The sequence below is a fragment of the Mycosarcoma maydis genome, chromosome 10 (assembly GCF_000328475.2).
Source record: "Mycosarcoma maydis chromosome 10, whole genome shotgun sequence".
NCBI classification, from domain to species: Eukaryota; Fungi; Basidiomycota; class Ustilaginomycetes; order Ustilaginales; genus Mycosarcoma; species Mycosarcoma maydis.
Genome location: NC_026487.1, coordinates 138,841 through 157,361, shown reverse-complemented (window position 1 = coordinate 157,361; position 18,521 = coordinate 138,841). Strand labels below are relative to the sequence as shown.

At 52.4% G+C, this 18,521-nt stretch overlaps 9 protein-coding genes across 9 annotated transcripts; 4 read left to right on the top strand and 5 right to left on the bottom strand.

Moving 5' to 3' along the window:
- Positions 1 to 824: 824 nt before the first annotated feature.
- On the bottom strand, positions 825 to 1,513 carry UMAG_10488 (uncharacterized protein; the record flags this gene model as incomplete). Its single annotated transcript, XM_011392010.1, has 3 exons — positions 825 to 1,174; positions 1,267 to 1,351; positions 1,448 to 1,513. The coding sequence occupies 3 exons, from the start codon at positions 1,511 to 1,513 to the stop codon at positions 825 to 827; spliced, it is 501 nt and encodes a 166-aa protein (XP_011390312.1).
- Positions 1,514 to 2,222: 709 nt separating this feature from the next.
- On the top strand, positions 2,223 to 3,992 carry UMAG_03692 (putative alpha-glucosidase (maltase); the record flags this gene model as incomplete). The annotated part of the gene is made up of 1 exon (XM_011391865.1): positions 2,223 to 3,992. One exon carries the CDS (start codon positions 2,223 to 2,225, stop codon positions 3,990 to 3,992), a length of 1,770 nt encoding a protein of 589 aa, XP_011390167.1.
- Positions 3,993 to 4,819: 827 nt separating this feature from the next.
- UMAG_03691 (putative lysine-specific permease) lies at positions 4,820 to 6,655 on the top strand (the record flags this gene model as incomplete). The annotated part of the gene is made up of 1 exon (XM_011391864.1): positions 4,820 to 6,655. The coding sequence occupies one exon, from the start codon at positions 4,820 to 4,822 to the stop codon at positions 6,653 to 6,655; it is 1,836 nt and encodes a 611-aa protein (XP_011390166.1).
- Positions 6,656 to 7,146: 491 nt separating this feature from the next.
- UMAG_03690 (putative purine permease) lies at positions 7,147 to 8,973 on the bottom strand (the record flags this gene model as incomplete). The annotated part of the gene is made up of 1 exon (XM_011391863.1): positions 7,147 to 8,973. The coding sequence occupies one exon, from the start codon at positions 8,971 to 8,973 to the stop codon at positions 7,147 to 7,149; it is 1,827 nt and encodes a 608-aa protein (XP_011390165.1).
- Positions 8,974 to 9,983: 1,010 nt separating this feature from the next.
- Positions 9,984 to 11,031, bottom strand: UMAG_03689 (uncharacterized protein; the record flags this gene model as incomplete). The annotated part of the gene is made up of 4 exons (XM_011391862.1): positions 9,984 to 10,138; positions 10,243 to 10,313; positions 10,390 to 10,465; positions 10,551 to 11,031. 4 exons carry the CDS (start codon positions 11,029 to 11,031, stop codon positions 9,984 to 9,986), a joined length of 783 nt encoding a protein of 260 aa, XP_011390164.1.
- A 645-nt stretch (positions 11,032 to 11,676) lies between these two features.
- UMAG_03688 (putative fatty alcohol oxidase) lies at positions 11,677 to 12,782 on the top strand (the record flags this gene model as incomplete). Its single annotated transcript, XM_011391861.1, has 2 exons — positions 11,677 to 11,795; positions 11,876 to 12,782. The coding sequence occupies 2 exons, from the start codon at positions 11,677 to 11,679 to the stop codon at positions 12,780 to 12,782; spliced, it is 1,026 nt and encodes a 341-aa protein (XP_011390163.1).
- A 138-nt stretch (positions 12,783 to 12,920) lies between these two features.
- On the bottom strand, positions 12,921 to 14,303 carry UMAG_03687 (uncharacterized protein; the record flags this gene model as incomplete). The annotated part of the gene is made up of 1 exon (XM_011391860.1): positions 12,921 to 14,303. One exon carries the CDS (start codon positions 14,301 to 14,303, stop codon positions 12,921 to 12,923), a length of 1,383 nt encoding a protein of 460 aa, XP_011390162.1.
- Positions 14,304 to 15,477: 1,174 nt separating this feature from the next.
- Positions 15,478 to 16,259, top strand: UMAG_10487 (putative E2 ubiquitin-conjugating protein; the record flags this gene model as incomplete). Its single annotated transcript, XM_011392009.1, has 4 exons — positions 15,478 to 15,504; positions 15,641 to 15,755; positions 15,849 to 16,107; positions 16,214 to 16,259. The coding sequence occupies 4 exons, from the start codon at positions 15,478 to 15,480 to the stop codon at positions 16,257 to 16,259; spliced, it is 447 nt and encodes a 148-aa protein (XP_011390311.1).
- Positions 16,260 to 16,382: 123 nt separating this feature from the next.
- On the bottom strand, positions 16,383 to 18,143 carry UMAG_03685 (uncharacterized protein; the record flags this gene model as incomplete). Its single annotated transcript, XM_011391859.1, has 1 exon — positions 16,383 to 18,143. One exon carries the CDS (start codon positions 18,141 to 18,143, stop codon positions 16,383 to 16,385), a length of 1,761 nt encoding a protein of 586 aa, XP_011390161.1.
- Between the last annotated feature and the right edge of the window lie 378 nt (positions 18,144 to 18,521).

Here is an 18,521-nt window from a genome sequence, read left to right as displayed (position 1 = left end):
GTTGGATGCTAAGCGCCTCTCTCTGTGTGTCTCGTTTCACCTAGTCATGAGTTTGTCGCCCTCATCTTCATCAACCTGATTGCAGAACGGTAGTCGGCTTTCTCTGCACTGTTGCACCCCTCGACCACGGTGTGTGGGAACGAGACTTAATTTCACCCACAATGTGGCTCAGAGCTTGGGCGAAACCCTAAAAACCAAGTCTAATCACACCCGCACCGATGCATCCTACTCCAAACACAACAAGGCTAGCACCCCACAATGGCCTTGGTTTGACGCCCACAGGTAATGGATAGCGCCGAAACGTACCCATGCGGTATGCCTCGACGAATGAGTAGGTGCCCAGACCCGTCATGGCAGCAAATCCTGTGAGACGACACGCGAGGCAGTCGGAGCCCGGTAGGCGCCGAGTCGCCGCCGATGCCGTGGGCTCGAGCGTCGAATGGATGCGATACTATGCAAAATCAGCAGCAAGCATCGTATCGCAAAGGAAAAGAAAAGATGAATGGGAAAGAAAGTGGCAGACAGATGTCAACACAGCCACTCTCTCGTATCGATTTTCTGCAGCTTTCCATCTCAACTCGCCAGGAGAGCATCGATCGCGTTGCGAAACATGTAGACAAGCGGCACGAAGCGGCACGATTCACCATAGGTGTATCGAAGCCAACATGGTCAGTGCCCTTTTGCTGTCAGCGCTTCCGGGCTGAGAAAGCAACCACAGCTTCCATCTTGTGGAGCGAATGAATAGAGGATAGGATTGTATTGAGATACCCTAGCTTGGGCAGAATGTGAAAGATGGTGATGGGAATACGGCTTAGGGGCCGAATCTAAACTCTGCGCACCTTGTCCTCGACCTTCTTCGCCTCGGCCCTGGCTGCATCGAGAGCCTGCTGGCCCTTCTGCTCCGCCTTTTCGACAACGCTGGCGCCCTTGTCCTGCGCCTTTTCGAGACCGTCAGCCGCCTGTGCCTTGGCAGCAGAGAAGGCTTCACCCGCCTTTTGTTGCAGCTTCTCGAATGTAGTCTGCGGTGCCGAGCTGGTTGCTGAAATCGATGTGGTGGAGGAGGAGGGGATAACACGAACACCGGGCACAGCCACAGGGTTGAGCGAGCGCTCGCAATCAGTGTATGCAGATCCGAGACCGAATCCAGTTCCAAGCCATACGGGGAAGGCTCGTCCTTTAGTGTCAAACAAGGGCGCAGGGTTAGAGAAGATGGTGAGTTAAGTGCTGTGGTTTGAATGAGGCTTTGTGACATCGTCTTGGACTTACGTCGGAAGAGGAGAACAGATAGAACGACACCAGCAGAAAATCCGATACCTGTCTTGACTACTGCATTGCTGATGCAAAGATCAGTCTGTTTGAGTTGCATTGGCAGAAGCATTGAAAAGCAATGCCACAATCACGTCAGCTCGCTGGCATCCTTGAGCACGTTTGGAAATGACAAGCTCACCTTTTGCGAGATAATATCCTCGGAAGACACCTTCGTGCTGGATGTGGATGCCTGTTGCGATGCCATTGTTGCTTAATATGTTTGAATTGAGGTGGTAGTCGGTGGTAGTCGATCTAGTGACAAGATTCAAGATTGACCATGTAGATGAGCCGTGCGATGCCGACCAAAGTCTGAGAGGCTTCTTCCAAAACGCGTCTCATTCCGATTCTCTGCTAAAATCGGAATGCGATCGTCATAGACCAACCTCCACTCCACTACCGGCCGGAACCATGGAATACACCAAACACCAAACACGGAACACGGAACACGGAACACGGAACATCATGCATGGGACCACGGACCACGGACGTTGCGGTAATTTGTTAGATTTGATTCAAGAGCCTTCGGCATCGGTATTTGGCACACCGAGCGGCCCAGTCAATCACATGATTCGTGAATCAGGAACCCCGCCACGCCGGTCAATTCTGTTGTGTTGTCGGCCAGCTTTAGACCGAGCGATGAGATTGCTCGTTCCCCAGCGTCTATTGCGGATGCATTTGAATTCGGTAGAAGCTCGGTGACAACTTGAGCTTGTTCTGCACACGCATTCTTTGCCCACCGGCAAACACTGCTCTACCCCCGCAGTGAGTTGAGTCAAGCGTTTGTGGTGCCTGTGCGCAGCTTTGGCACCAACCTCCAAGGCTAAAATACCCAAGAGCCAGAGTGGTACACGGTTCGATCCCCTTCTGCCTCCTGAATCACGACAAACACATACTCTGACACGCCATTGAACGTGATGGCCACTCTACCTGCGATGGACAAGCGCACCTTTTGGTTTCGCGATGCCATCGTCTACCAAATCTGGCCTGCTTCTTACAAGGACAGCAACAATGATGGTATCGGCGATATTCAGGGTATCATCTCGACGCTCGACTACGTCGAATCGCTAGGAGTCAACACGATCTGGCTCTCACCGATGTACGAGTCTCCCCAAGTCGACATGGGCTACGATATCTCAGACTACCAGAACGTTTACGCTCCCTATGGTACGCTGCAGGACATGGACGAGCTGATCCGTGAATGCCATGCGCGCGAGATCAAGCTCATCCTAGACCTCGTCATCAATCACACCTCTGATCAGCATGCATGGTTTCAGGAGTCCAAGAAGAGCAAGGTCAGTCCTAAGAGGGACTGGTATATCTGGCGACCTGCCAAGTACGATGCCAGGACGGGCGAGCGAAGGCCTCCGAACAATTGGAGAGGTGCCCTCAATCAATCTGCTTGGACGTGGGATGAAGCAACGCAGGAATATTACCTGCACCTTTTCACACCGCAACAGCCCGATCTCAATTGGAGTAACGTGGAATGTCGACGCACGCTGTACAGCGACACAATCGAGTTCTGGCTTAAAAGAGGCATCAATGGTTTCAGAGTCGACACGGTGAACCTGTACAGCAAGCCGATGGATTTTCCCGACGCACCCATCACAGATCCTAATGCTGAGTGGCAGATGGGTGACACAGTCTTCTGCAACGGTCCCAGGATGCACGAATATCTGCAAGAAATGGGTGTCATCTTCGCTAAATACGATGCCATGACGGTGGGCGAGCTACCGAGCACGCCAAAGATCGAGGACGTGCTTCGGTACATCTCGGCAGAACGCAACGAACTGAGCCAAGTTTTCCAGTTCGATATCTCTACCCTGGGAAGAGACGAGAACGATTTTTATGCGACGCATCCGTTCTCGCTCCAGGAGCTCAAGGAGGTGGTGGAAAAGTGGCAACGATACGTTGAGGGTACAGACGCATGGCCAACCGTGTTCTTGGAGAACCACGATCTGCCCAGAGCCATCAGCAAATACGCTTCAGACCGACCAGAGTTTATCGCGGCGAGTGGAAAGATGCTCGCACTGATGGAGATCGGTCTCACCGGAACGCTTTACATCTACCAAGGACAAGAGATCGGAATGACAAACGTGCCAAAGGCTTGGGCTCACGAAGAGTACAAGGATGTAATTGCCGTCAACTATTACCGAGATGCAGTGACACGCTCGGGAGGAGATGAGAAGGTGCTGAAAAAGACACTCGAAGATATCAATAAGCAAGGCAGGGACAGCGCACGCACACCAGTCCAGTGGAGCTCAGAGCCAAATGGCGGATTCAGCACTGATCCGAACACTGTACCTTGGATGAGAACCAACGACAACTACACGAGCATCAACGTAGCTGCTCAGGAGAAAGACGACCAGTCGGTGCTAGCATTTTATCGCAAAGGACTAGCACTCAGGAAGGAATATGCCTGCTTGCTTGCGAGAGGAGAGTTTAGGCTGTTGGACAGGGAGAACCAGCAGGTGTTGAAATACCTCAAGATTCCAGAAGGTGGTCAAGAAGACGATAACGGCCAAAGGGTCTTTGTTGTGCTCAATTTCTCCAACTGCCCGCAGGAATATACGGTGCCAGAAGAGGCTGGGGGAAACAAGGCATCGATGCTTGTTGAGACTCTCGAGAAGGGTGAGCCAGGCAAGTTGAGGCCGTGGGAGGGAAGAATGTACCTCTACCGACCCTGATCAATTACGAATCGTCTCGCCCTTGCCCACTCAGGCAGGATTCTGGACACATGTCTGCCTTACGTCGACCAAGCGTGAACGTGGAAGCACAGCGTAGAGTGTTAGTTTGGTGGAGCGCCTCACCATCATGTGGCAGTCGTGCGATAACCAGTCGAACTTTGCACGCTAAGTTTACATATCCTCTCTGTGCGTGATTTACTCTTTTCTAGAGATTCAGCTCGGGAGATTTCGAAGAATACGTCTAACTTAAGTAAAGAAACGCACACACTCGTGACTCTTCCGTGCTTGTCCGTGTTTCTTGTGGCATCAAAAAAAATCAAAAAAAAAAAAAATCACATTCAAACCCCTGCCGACGGTCAAGTTCCCAAGGGGAGCGCCTTCGCTCATTTCGCCGTCCAACACTTGTTTCTGTCACACAATGCAGTCGTAGTTCGTAGTTGCAGTCGTGTGAGTGTTGCCGCGACCAAATCGTGAATTCCAAAATTCACTCAACGTCGCTGTGGCTGAAGTATTGAGGAATGGCTCGAGACTCCGTGCTTAACACCGGTGACATTTCTCTTGAGCACGCCATCGACCTTCACGCTTGCCTCTGGAAATTATTTGCACCGTCTGTCCCACCATGCAACAAGTTTTGCTGTCACTAGTGGTGCCTTAGACCAATCTCAGTATGGGCCTGTCTCATGTCCATCATCTGGCTGACCACATGGCGGGACCAACTGCCTTGCTGGTGGAGAATAGATTCTTGAACGTCTTCCTAGCTTTTTCTTTCAGTCACACCGTCAAACCGTCTACCTTGGCCTGATCCGCTTTCCAACACTAGGCCGAACATGGTCGACAATCCCAGCAGCGATCTTGTCGTCGAGCAGCCTGCTGACGCTCGCTCACCCATGACCGTCAACAACTCGAAAGCCTCTAGCAATATGGATCAAGATATTGCTCCCACCTTGTCCAAGGTTGGCTCTCAGACCAGTACCATCGGCTTTGGGTCCACACACCCACCCATCACCGATGCTGCTCTTCAACAGGTTCGCTTGCGCCGTGCTTTGGGCGAGCGTACTATCCAGATGATTGCCCTCGCAGGCACCATTGGCACAGGTCTCTTCCTCGGTTCTGGCAAAGCACTCGCCACTTCTGGTCCTCTCTCGATCCTGATCTCGTACTCGCTCGTCGGTGTCATTGTCTACCTTACCATGATAGCCATGGGCGAAATGGCTGCGCTTGTCCCCACCTCTGGTGCTTTTGGCGTCTTCACCACTCGCTTTGTGAGCGTTCATGCAGGGTTTTCTGTCAATCTGAATTACTGGCTGAATGACGCGATCAGCGTAGCTTCAGACCTAACGGCGATGCAGATCCTGAAAAACTACTGGGTCTCCGACGACGTCTTTCCTGGCTGGGCCCTATCTCTCATTTCCCTCGCGTTCCTGATTTCCGTCAATGTTATCTCTGTGCGCGGATATGCAGAGCTCGAGTATCTTCTTTCGCTTCTCAAGATTGCCACCATCATTGCCTTTATCATTGTCGGTATCGTCGTCAATGCCGGTGTCAATGATACCCATTCTTACCTTGGTTTCAGGTATTGGACCATCGGCGATGCACCCTTCGTCGGTGGTTTCGGTGGTTGGGTCTCCTCTTTCGTCACCGCTTCCTTTGCATTCGGCGGAACCGAGTCCCTTACCATCACCGCCGGAGAAACGCGCAACCCATCCAAGACAATCCCGAAGACCATACGCAACGTCTTTTGGCGGATCATTCTCTTCTACATCCTCGCCCTCTTCATCATTGGCATCAACATCCCTTACAACACCCCAGGGCTTAAGTCCAAGAACACCGCTGTCTCCCCTTTTACTCTCGTATTCAAGCAGGCTGGCTCCCACGGCGCGGCTAGTTTCATGAACGCCGTTGTTCTCACATCAGCTCTGTCGGCTGGTAATCACGCGCTTTATGCCGGGACCCGGATTCTTCATTCAATGGCAACAAACGGTCAGGCCCCCAAGATTTTTGCGACTGTCTCCAAAAGCACTCGTGTACCTTGGGTTGCTCTGGCCTGTACAGCGAGCATCTCCGGTCTGTGCTTCGGCTCGAGTTATATCGGCGCCGGCGACCTTTGGAACTGGCTACAGAATCTTGTGGGTGTCAGCAATCAGCTTTCCTGGGCCGCGATTGGGGTCTCGTCCATCCGCTTTCACAAAGCCGTCGTTAAGCAAGGGAAACAGTCGTCACTTATCTACAAGAATTGGACGCAACCGTGGGGTCCTTACGTTGCCGTCATAGGCTCTGTTCTCATGATCCTCGTTCAAGGATGGACCGCCTTCAAGCCTTTTAACGTCTCGGACTTTTTCTCTTACTATATCGAGCTCGTCTTCTTCGCATTAGCATTCTTAGGATGGAAGCTGTGGAAAAAGACTAAGCTGATCCCAATCGAAGAGGTCGATCTCTACACGGACACTGTTCAGTACGAAAAAGATCTTCGAAGAAGGAGAAGGGATCTCATCAGGGACGGTGCCGGTGACAAGTTACCCGTCTTGCTCGAAGACGAGGAAATGCCGGAGGATGACGATGACCGAGAGGCACAGAAGGAGCAGGAGAAGGACCAGAAGCATCGAGATAAGAAGCAAAGGTTCAAAGCGATGGCAAGTAGGGCTTCTCAGTATCTGTGCTTTTAGGCATGCAGCGGAAATATATCTTGAGGTTATTCAAACAGTAAGTTATGTTGAAAGAGTGTTTTCAAGATTGTGATCGAATTCAGTTTCATGGGCACTACATACCAAAAGCCAATCATTGAATGTCGAGACTTTCATTCACATTGTTACTCGTTGATGTTCCAGCCATAACTTCGACCGTTTCTTTCAGATTTGAGCTTGGAAGCTGGAGAAGTCACCTCCAATTCACCGCGAAGCTTTCATCTGCCGCGCTCTATCTTCCTTGCTGCAGTCAACGTCGTCAAGCCACGATGCAACACTACAGAACCGTTCTATCATCGAAGAGACACGAGGATAATCTTCATGAGGAACCAGAGCAACGCTACCACACACGAGGCTGTAGTCATCCCAGATGTAATCCAGATTCAAGTTAACTAACCTATTTACATGTGCACCGTCAACTAAGTTTTAAAGGGAAAAGAGCGATATCTAGGCGAGTACTGTGTACTGTGCGCTCAGTGACGTCCGAAAAAGGTTCCGGGCTGGTTCCACTTTCGTTGAGCCTCCTCGCCGTTCTCGAGATCGGGCAGTTGAGAAGTCGTGGGCTCTGTGACCGGGTTCATCTTGGAGTCGGATGCGGTATTGGACGAAGCAGCATCGTCCACAACCGTCTCATGAGCTTCTTCCTCCATCTCTGCCGGCAGGATAGCGTTGAGCATGATGGCCAGCACGCTCGAGATAAGGTAAGGCTCTTCGACGATTAGCACGATGGCCTGGATCAAACCCTTGAGACCAGCGTTGGACCCCTTGTATGTGAAGAAGTACGAGAACCAGCTAGGTTGGGTCAAGCTGGCCAAGCCCAAACTCATACCGGCTGTAGCGATGAAGCGTGCCCTTCGATCCCACTTGGCATAGGCCATGATACGGATGCCGGCGACGGCGACGGAGCCGAACAGGAAGGTGGTAAATCCACCAAGCACGCTCGAAGGCATGGCGACGAACAGCGATGAGAATTTACCAATGACGCCCATGAGGAATAGAATGGCGGCGCAGACAAAACCGGCGGTGCGCGAGGCGTTGCGTGTGAGCGAGATCACTCCCGAGTTTTGCGAGAAAGTCGTAAGAGGAGGAACCATGGCGACACCGGCCAGAGTCGCAGAGATCGAGTCGGCGAGCATACCACCTTGGATACGCGATTCGAACTCAGTACCGTCCATGGGCAGGCGAGAAGCATCACATGAAGCGGTGACGTTGCCAACGGTTTCGGCGACAATGACAATGTATGCAGCCAACAGAGGCAGGATGAGCTCGGGCTTGATGCTGAGAGGGTATCTGGTGGTCCACAAGAACGCGCCTGCGGGGGCCCTCTTGATCGTCGTCTCGTTGAAGTACCCGGTGGCTGCGGCTACGATCATACCCATGACGAGACCGACAAAGACCGAAGCAGACTTGAGGAAGGGACTGCCAAAGATTTCACACAGAATGATGGTGGCAAAAGAGACAAAGCCGAGTCCGATAAGAGGTGCCGATCCCCAATATTGGCTCTGCTTGCCGATGGTGCACTTGATCAGATGGTTGGTTGCGCATGGACCCGATCCGCCCGCCCAGTTTGTCACTCCCGACTTGACCAATGAGGCTCCGATGAGGGTGAGCATCATGCCGACAATGAGAGGAGGGAAGAGCTTGCGAATGGCCTTGGGGGGGATGAAAGCCATAGCGACAGAAATCAGACCACACAGGCAGCAAGTTCCCATAAATGCACCCACTGCTTTGGGGCAAGGCAGCTTGACTCCGTTCGCTCCAATGGGGCAGTAACCGTTTGCATAGCTCTGAGCGAAGAAAGAGAGGGCGATCGAGATGGTGGCGAAACTGGCTCCCGTAACACTGACGATACCAGTGCCAAGGTAGTACTTTGTGTTGAAAAGACGAGTGCGAGAGACCTGAAGTGCTGTACCGAAAGCGCACCAGATCAAAGTGGAAGCGATGAGGAACTGCGTATCGCTCTGGCCCAAGTTGGCACCGCTGCTACTACCGATAAGGAGTGGAGGTGTGACTACACCACCAACCATAGCGAGCGCATGTTGCAAGCCAAGCACTAAAGCGAGAAAGATTGGCAGCTTGGTATCAACCGCGTAGAAGGGCAAACTTGTCAAGGAAGGCTTGCAGACGAAAGGGATGGTCGGAGTGAACATGGCCGTGTAGTTGTGGTCGCCCAGCCATGCTTTTCTCGTTCTGAGCGCGCCAACGCCGCGCTTGACTTTGCCGATGAAGGATCGAGTCGGAGCTGCGGGAATAGTGGCGAGTGAGCCATCCTCGACGACGACGTTAGGCTTGTTCTCCATCGTTGAAGTGTAGACCAGGGCAGAGAGTGAAGAAGGTTTGGATAAGAGATGGACTCCAAGAGGGTTCAGCAAATGCCGACGGTCTTATACGATTGAGCCTTGCTCATCCTCTTGCATGAGTCGATAGCTATCTCAGTCATCAAGAGAAGCGAGGCGATAGTGTCTCCGAATGGACAGATGTACACATTTGTTGTTCAGTGTGATGCAGCCATGTGGTCGTACTCTATCGCAGGGGTCCATGTCGCGTGGCACTCTCCACAGAACGAGCTTCGGAGAAGACCGAGCAGCGCGAGAATCCTTTGAGCGTGGCTGGATCTTTTGTAGGATCTTGCTTGATCTGGAAAACCGTGAAGGCTGAGCTCTGTGCTTGTAAGTAAGCGAAAGGACGGGACATTGGATAGATAACAAAGTGCTTCTCTTATCAGCGGGGAAGACACGAGGTTCAGTGAGTCTGTACTCAGATGGAAACATCACGAACGGAGTGTCAGGCGGATTTCAGCCAAACTCTTGAACAAAGAAAAAAATTCAGTATATTATAAAAAAACGCCAAGAAAACAAATCACGAGTGGCTTGCCACAAGGACGGGACACCTGTCAAGATTTGCCGTTCCGATGCCTGACTGATAAGCGCAACGGGTCATGCATCAATCAAGACTGGCAGAGATCAGACTCGCCCGTATCTGAGAACTCACCCGAGATAATTTTCTTCCCGCGGTCTTCCCAACAACGGCCGAATTTGCGCAATGCCTGAGCATCTGGTCTCCGAGCTCAAACGGGTGGACGAGTGGGCCTTCCCTCCACATTCAAGAAGATTCTTGAGCGCGAGTACCGGAAGCGCGAAACAACAAGGAAACTCGGCCGTGCAGCTCGGCCATTTCCGCTGCTTCCACTCGGATCTCTATGTCTGATTGTTTGCTGCACAAGACGATGTCGTACACAGACTGTTATCTACAGACGTGCTAGACGCTTTGAGACCAAGGTGTTTGTAATTGCATAGGTACATGATTTCTTTCACAGCTCAATGTGAAGTGGAGTTTTGGGCGTCGGTTGAGTTCCCATGCGATCATCTGCAGCGTGTGACAGATCCACCAGCTTTTGCCAATCAGATACCGGCTCGCACGTCTTAACGCGGGCATCGTCGACTCGAGACCTGCGGCAGCCAACAGCTGTTGTTACAGTCGAGACAAGCACGAAGGAAAATTGTGAATGTTAGAGCCCTCGTACGGCAGGATAGACGACTGGGAGGCAGGCTTCGGCGGCCGAGACTTACGACACGGTGCTGATTCGTTGAATTGGTGCTGGAAGAAAGGGTCCGTCTCTTCTGTCAGAACGTTTCCGAGCCTATGGATACGGAAGACAAAAACGTTTCGAGTTGAGTACATGAAAAGCTCCGCGCAGGGTGTGCCTTGCAACTTACATCAGCGTAGCATGACCAAACGAGTAGCTCTTCTCGAGCACGAGGTTTGAGGGGATATAAATTTGGTTTCGACCATCTGCGATCAAAGAAGAGCCACAACATGTCAGTCAGAAGTGAGCCAATTGTGCGAAAATTTCCTCAACATCCATTGATTGACTTACTCTCGGCAATAGTCCTGACGCTAGTTCCATAGATGACCTCCTTGAACCCAGCCCATCTGATGGCGCTCAGACACATCGTACAGGGCTCTGCGTTCGTGTACAGACTGAAATGCTTCCAAGCTGCCAGAATTTCTTGTGGTGACAGGCCTTTCCTCTGCAGGACGTTGGTGCAGTGCTGAATCGCTGTGATTTCACCGTGCTGAGTTGGGTCACCTGTCGAACCGACACGGTTGGCAATGGCGCAGATGAGCTCGTTTGATGTCGTGTTGACGATTGCTGTTCCGAACGGCGCTTGTGGACACGGATGGGATACCGGTGGATAGTAGACGGCAGAGTTGGCGAGTCGCATCCAGTGGTCGCGATCCGTAGCAGGAACCGAATTGATGGACAAGCCAGAATGGAATTCGGGGTGAATGTCCTCCCTGTAAGCGACAGCTTGAATTGCAGCCAGCAAGACTGAGGCAATCGTGGCGATGTACATCGTCGTGAATTGGCGTGTGAGGTACGATTCTTGCAAAAAGAGACGACTGGTGGTCATGAAGTTCAATGTTCTTGTGGCAGAGATTTTATTGAAGAACCTCTTGTGAGCGCAGTACACATGGATTAAAAAGAAGAAAAAAAATTTCAACATTGGGCTTTCTGGTTCCAACACAGCACTATGATAGCTGGTGATGCTATGAGGAGGGCGCGTTGCTACATCTGCAGTATGATAAAGCTATCTCTTGCTGCATGCTTCAGAATGCGGCCAGGCTGGAGGGGTGACGTGCAGCTATCGCCCTTTCACCTTAGTCGTGTCAAGATAAGTCTGCCGCGGGAAATCCGCCATGGGAAATCCGCGCGTATCCCGCACTAGCTTATCTCGACAGCGCGGAAGTATGTTTGAAGGCGGATAGATCATCAGTTCAGCTGCCTTCATCTGCTCCATTGTTTCGGCGAAGGGCCAAAAAACTTTCGCTTGGCTGGAGAATTGCAATTGACTTCGCCGGCTTGCGAGGTCTTCGTGGTACGGTCCAAAAGTAAGACGCAGAGGAATAAAAGAGCGGCAGTTTCTCCACGAAAGACGAACAAGGACCCACATCACAACTCAAACCTACTCGACTCACTCAAAGCCAAGCACACCACCAGCATGACTTTCGAAACAGACGACCAAAGCTCGGTGCCGTGCATCTCGCTGCACAACTTCGAGCAACGCCGGACCGAGATCATCGACCAACTCATGGATGCAAGCACTCGCATTGGCTTTTTGTAAGTGAATTACTTGCACACATTCTTCTGCTTCTGCGTTGCCGTCATACTGACGAGTTGGTCTCCGTATACCTCTACAGCACTCTGGAGAACCATGGCATTTCGACTGAGCAGATTCAGGACGCATTCTCGCTCTCGCAAGAATTTTTTGCACTGCCCGACGATGTGAAAGCCAAAACCCCGCTCAATGGCAAGAACATGGGCTGGGAGAAAGGCGCTCAGATCCGACCTTCGACTGGCACCGCCGACCAAAAGGAATCGATGCAGCTGCAATTCGCTCGTATGGAGGGCATGTGGCCCTCTAACGACGATGTTCCCAACTTCCGCGCCCGTGCTGAAGCTTTCATGTTTGCGGTGCAACAGCTCAGCGTCAAGGTCATGGAATGCTTCGCCGAGGGTCTTGGACTGCCGCTTTCCACTTTCACCGAAGGCACGGTGGATCCAGGTGTGGGAGATTCTCAGTCGACGTTACGCCTGCTGCACTACCACAGCGTGGAAGGCAAAGAGTTTGGCGAAAGCTTCTGGAGGGCCGGCAGCCATGCCGATTTTGATGTGCTCACCATGCTCTTCCAGCGTGACCGAGAGGGCGGACTCGAGGTCTGCCCGGGTAGAGAGGTGGTGGGCGACTTTGGCCACGGAAACACTTGGAAGAATGTCGAAGCTAGAAGTGATCGGATCGTATGCAACATCGGAGACCAGCTGATGCGGTGGTCAGATGACAGACTCAAATCGACATTCCACAGGGTCAGATTGCCAAAGCAAGGCGAGCCAAAAGGCCCGCGATACTCGATCGCTTTCTTCAACCAGGCGCGCAGCAACGTTGTGATCCAAGGACCTGGCAAGAAGTATGCACCCATCACAGGATCCGAGTTTATCAAGCAGGCATTGGAGAGGAACAAGCTCGGCATCGCTGCACGCTCTGCGGCCCCTGCCCAGTCGAACGAGAACAAAGCGACCACCTCTTTGTCTGCTGTGGCGGTCAATTGATGCCAAAGCACGTCAGATGATCAAATTCAGTATGTTCTTTCTTTTTCAACGTTGTATAAATCAAATTGCACATTGCAAGTGGCACGAGTGTGTTTTGTTAAGCTGAGAGATGCAGAATGACGTCCCGAAACTGACCTCTCACCAATCATCGTCGGACCCCTCTTCGTCGGAGTCGCCCATGTTCTCTTTGCGCTGACTGAGAGCAGCAGCAAGAGCACTCGCAAGATCACCATCGCCTCCGCTTGCACTGGGCGAATCAAAGCCCGATGCGGCGGCAGCTGCTCCGGCACCGGCACCGGCGGCTGCGACTGGCGCAGCGGCTCTCCCAAGAGGAGATGAAGCGGGTGCATCGATCTTTTTGAGGTTGTGCACACCCTTGCCCTGAATGGAAGCAAGTAGCGCGCCGCGACCATCCTGAGGCGGCGGCAAGGGAGCCGAGCCACTTGTAGGGGGTGGCGGAGGGGGAGGAGGTGCACTGCTGCCACTCATGGGCGGGGGAGGAGGGGGTGGGGGTGGCGCACTGCTGCCTGCGGCGGGTCGCATAGGCGGTGGGGGTGGCGCACTGCTGCCTGCGGCGGGTCGCATAGGCGGTGGGGGCGGAGGTGGTGCACTCGAGACGGCTGGAGCGCGTAAAGGGGGCGGAGGAGGAGGAGGGGGAGTAGCAGCTGCTGTACCTGAGCGGGGAGGCGGTGGAGGAGGTGCTGGTGCTGGTGCTGAGGAGGATGCAGAGGCGGTGGACGCAGTGGCAGCATGGCGAGATCTGGGTGCCGGAGGCGGGGGAGGCGCTTTTCGCTTACTTGTTGGAGCGGGAGGCGGCACCTTCTTTGCTTTAGGAGCCGCGGCCGGTGTTGGCCTGGCGCTAGCACCTGGACCGCCACGTTTGCCAACAAAGTCCTTGATGAAGCTCTCGTTCTGACGAATATCTTTCTCGCTGATGCCGAGGTTGCCGAGCTGCTCCAAGAGGGCCTGCCAGGTGGGATCGACGTTTTCGGCACTAAACCCATGCTCGGCGGAGAAACCCATGTGTGCGACATGCTTGAAGCCAGAGGGGGCGCCAATCATAGACTTGTCGATCTTGCCGCCTGAGGACGCCTTTTTCTTTTTGCTGCTGGATGAGCTGGACTTTGACTTTGCATACTTGCTGCGATTCGAGACCTTTTTGAAAAGGTCGTTGGCCTCACTCTCGTCGGCAAAGGAAAAGCCTATTAGACAATCATCGCCCTCAAACGAATGGAAAAAGGTACGATCCTGATTGTACTGGAAGCCATCGTAGAATTCGTGCTCCCAGATGACGCCTCGAGTGCCCTTGAGGTCGATTACCTTGAAGTAAAACGTAGCCTTGACGAGATCGCGTACAAAAGCAACGGCGCCCTCAACACCAGTGTAGCTCCATTGAGACGGGCTTGGATGAGCAGCATAGACACGACCGACGGTAGCGGTGATAATCTTGTTGCTGGACGAAGGAATGGCGGATTTCACCTTGGATTTGTCCGAAGACGAAATGGTGGAGACCGAGGGCATGGCTCACGAATGGCGGTAATGCTTTTCTCCAGTCCAGCGGGCGATAACTATATACGTGGACAGTGGAATGAGCAGAGGCAAGAAAAAGAAGCAGCTGTATGGGAAGCGCAGATAGACTGGTTTGGAGGATACGTCGTAAGGGTTGGTGGGAAAAAATAGTGGGATGATGCCAACAAAAAGAAGCAACAAGCTGGCCACGATGAGGGTATTGGCACTTCGCAAAAGTGTGGTGGGATCAACAGATACTGTCGACGAGTTTGCGGGTGGATTCAGCGAGAAAGAGTGCTGCCTTTGCCGTTGCTTTTGAATGGTGTTCATACAATCGACGGTATGGTGTAACCAGTGATACGGCTTGAGAGATAGATCGAGAATCGTTACGAGCCGCGTTTGAACCGAGTATAGTCAACCACGTGAATGCTGGTGGAATTCGTGAGTGGACGGAGAGGAGGTCGAGTGTGGAGCAATGCTGAGTAGTATTCAGATTATATTCATGATGGCTCCAAACAAGTGACAGTCACGAGTCACAATCGTGAATGAAGGCAGTCACAGTCACACCGATCAGACGTGAGAGCTTGGGCCATCAAGCACTGCCTTGCAACATTCACAGATTCGTGATTCACGATTCACAATTTCGAAATCAGAAATTCCACACACTCACGACTCATCGCACGATTCGTGATTCGTGATTCCGATTCGTGATTCACGATTCACGATTGCCTCGCATCACACACGAACCACGCACAGCTGCATAGCTGCATAGCTGCAAAATCTGTACATCGGGATGCGATCTAATGATACACTAATAGGGCGTCGCTGGTCCCAAATCGACACAAGCCTTCGTGCTTGCAAACGCAACAACAATCACGAATCGGATTAAACGTGAATGCATCCTTACTCTGGCTCTGTCCGTGTGTGGAGTTGTCACCCATCGTGATTCACCAATACTCACGACGCAAGACTAGGTTACTTAGCCTCTCTCAATCACCCGCACTACTCGTCGCAGATCTCACAACCATCATCTCGGCGATCGCAGCCCTTTGATTGCATACGCGCTCAAATCACTCAGACCTTGTCGGCCTTAAGAGCATCCTTATCGCACAATCAGCCCCCTTCGTCTCCCTCTGCCCTGAACATCTCTCAGGTGTGTCGACTTATTGGGAGTATCTTACCGGCCATGTCTCTGCCAAAACGCATCATCAAGGTAAGTGGCAGCGTGTCGAGCGCAACATCTCGGCCACTTGAGCTCGACGTACTCAAATCAAGCACGTATGCTGATTCAACTTCTTCTCACTCTCGTGCGCCTCCGCTAACTGGCTTGACCTACTTCTCCTCTGCAGGAGACCGAAAGGCTCATCGCCGACCCAGCACCTGGAATCAACGCAACGCCGCACGAGGATAATTTGAGATACTTCGACGTTGTCATCTCTGGTCCCTCACAGAGCCCCTTTGAAGGTGTGTTTCGCAAATCGCGTTGAATCCAGCCTCATGCTCCATCATTGACTGACCCCACCATTCTTTCTTGCGCCTCTCTCCAACTTTTTTTAGGCGGCGTTTTCCGTCTTGAGCTCTTCCTGCCAGAGGAGTACCCTATGTCCGCTCCGAAGGTTCGCTTTCTCACAAAGATCTATCATCCAAACATTGACAAGCTTGGCCGCATCTGCTTAGATATTCTCAAAGACAAGTGGTCTCCCGCCCTTCAAATCCGCACAGTCCTTCTCTCCGTTCAGGCTTTACTGTCTGCTCCCAATCCGGACGATCCGCTTGCCAACGATGTCGCCGAACATTACAAGAAGGATGAAAAAGGGTGAGTCTCGCGCTCAAGCGTAACTTGCCGTTGCTACCACATTACGGTCAGCTCACGTTCCTAACTTTCTTCTTCTCTCTCCCTTGATGCTCATATGTAACGACAGAGCCATCGAAGTCAGCAGAAAATGGACGGAATTATATGCCAAATAATTTATGAATCTCAACAACGATGTATTTGGATCACTTTACACCGCAGGCAATCAAGCAATCACGAATGATAGACAAACACTGAGCTACTTTGGATTATCCTGATCGTTCGTCACAGCAGCATGGTCAGCGCTGCAACTTGCCGACAAGGTCCTCGAACTTGGTTCGTGAAATTTGCAGTCCACCGCTGCCCTCCATCTCAGGTACGATTGGATCCTCATCGGTGCCACTCAGCGGCGAGTGCGTCCGATCGCTTATCTCTGTCTCCAGCATCGGTAGTCGGATCGAACCTCCATTCCGTGCCATTCGGCTCTCGTAGAATGCAATCCACATCAGTGGCACCGCGAACAGTACCGACTGTACTGTGTGATTGATCCTGGCGTACGTCTCGTGCGATGTCACCCATTCCAGCGGTGCGATCACAAACGCTTCCAGTAAGTTGAACGGAGGCAGGTAGACGAATTGGTCGGGCGCCCGCACCATCGCAATCACCTTCTGGCAGAAAAAGGCTGCGTATACCTCATCGGCTGAGTCAACTACATCGCTGTAGGCCGTGCCAAAGAAAGCGATGAGAATGTTGAGTAGAATAACCGCTGTGACAAAACAGTATGCGTAGTAGAGGATGTGACCGTATGGATAACCAAACGCATCCTCGCTAGTCAGGTCAAAATCGGCCCCACCCAACACCGACTGGGTCAGCAGGTCGACGATCTTGACCAACACATTATCCACTCGAGACTCGTCGGCAGCATCAAGCGCCAGAAAAGCGTGGCCGAAGCCCACCATGACTAACGCCAGCAGCGTGAAGAAGATGGCACTCTCTTTGAACATGCGCAGAATGATGACCGTCAGCGTACCGAAGTAGACAAATCCATCAAACACTTTGAGCAGCTGCACCCAGATGAGCGGTGCAACGCACGCCAAGAACTGGAACGCCCGCAGCTCGTACGAGTCCGCCTTTTTTCCGTGGGCAACAAAGCTAGCCACGCGGAAGCAAAACGACACCAAGAGCAGTCCATCGGTGAAGATATCGATCACGGTCCAAAACTCGATTGCGCCCAATCCGCCCATCTTGACCCAACGCGCGGCATCCTCGACCAGATAGCCAGCAGCCATCACCCACAAAATACCTTCGAAGAGATCGAAGGACTTGAGCGTCCTCGTTTGTACAGTGAAAATGGCCAAAAAGAAAATCCAAAGGATAATGTTGGTGATGTACGAGTATTTGGGTACACCCAATCGCGAAGGATGGAAGTGCGACAGGAAGGCGCCGTCGTCCTTTCGGTCGTAGGGCACGAAGTAAGTGTAGCCCTGCTGCGAGTACTGCTGCACAAGTGATCCGTCCCAGATGGCCTGCGTGGCTCTCCTCGCTTCGATCGATGCCAGAATTGGCACGCAATTTTGATCGATGGCAGCTTCCAGAGCTGATGTTGGCAGCGAGATATCGCCGTCGCTCTCGTAGCGTCGAAACTTCTTGGTCAAGCACATGTGGTAGCTGCCCGTGCTTGTGGGGAGCTTTTCGTACGAATTTCTCTCGATGTGGGCGACGAGACGTTGGACGAGTGTTTCGCATGCAATCATCCTCTTCCTGTTAAGGCCATGGTCCAGCGGCTGTTTCTCAGCATCGCGCTCGAACGTCTTTCGGGCTTCCATCAGTGCGTACGGTACTGCATCACCGAAATCGCCACCAAGCTCGTGAAAAGCCGAAACGACGTTGGGGTCGATCAGCCCTTCGGCCCCTGTGATCCTCGCTTCGTCGATGTCGCGATCGATGAGTCGCGCGGTCAATGCCCTTGTCCGGCGGATTAAAGCCGATATGATGGCAGGATGCACATCTAGCTCAGCTTCAAGCTGACGCAGAGGTTCGTGTGTACCCACCGAAGTCATTTTGGTTGTCAGATGTGATCGACGTCTTCGCAAGCAGTACAGTATGTGAGGTGGTTGTTAATGGATAGGGTAACTGGCAACGACCGAGGTTACAATCGTGAATTCCTCACCCAAATTCCGATGCACAGACCCGCTTTGTCGGAATGTGGATGCAAGGCGCGGTTTTCGAGCTTTATAACTTCGTACTCACGACTGTTTCTCCTTTTTTGCAAGCAAGAGGTGGAGGGGGACGCGAATTTTGAGTCCAATTACACGCATCACATGACCGTCTACGGTCACTTTACAATTGGCATCTTCCAGCATCGTGCATGTTTTGCATCGATCAAAGCAACAAAGCGTTAGTCACGAGTGTTACAGGATCGTCACTGTGACTCACAC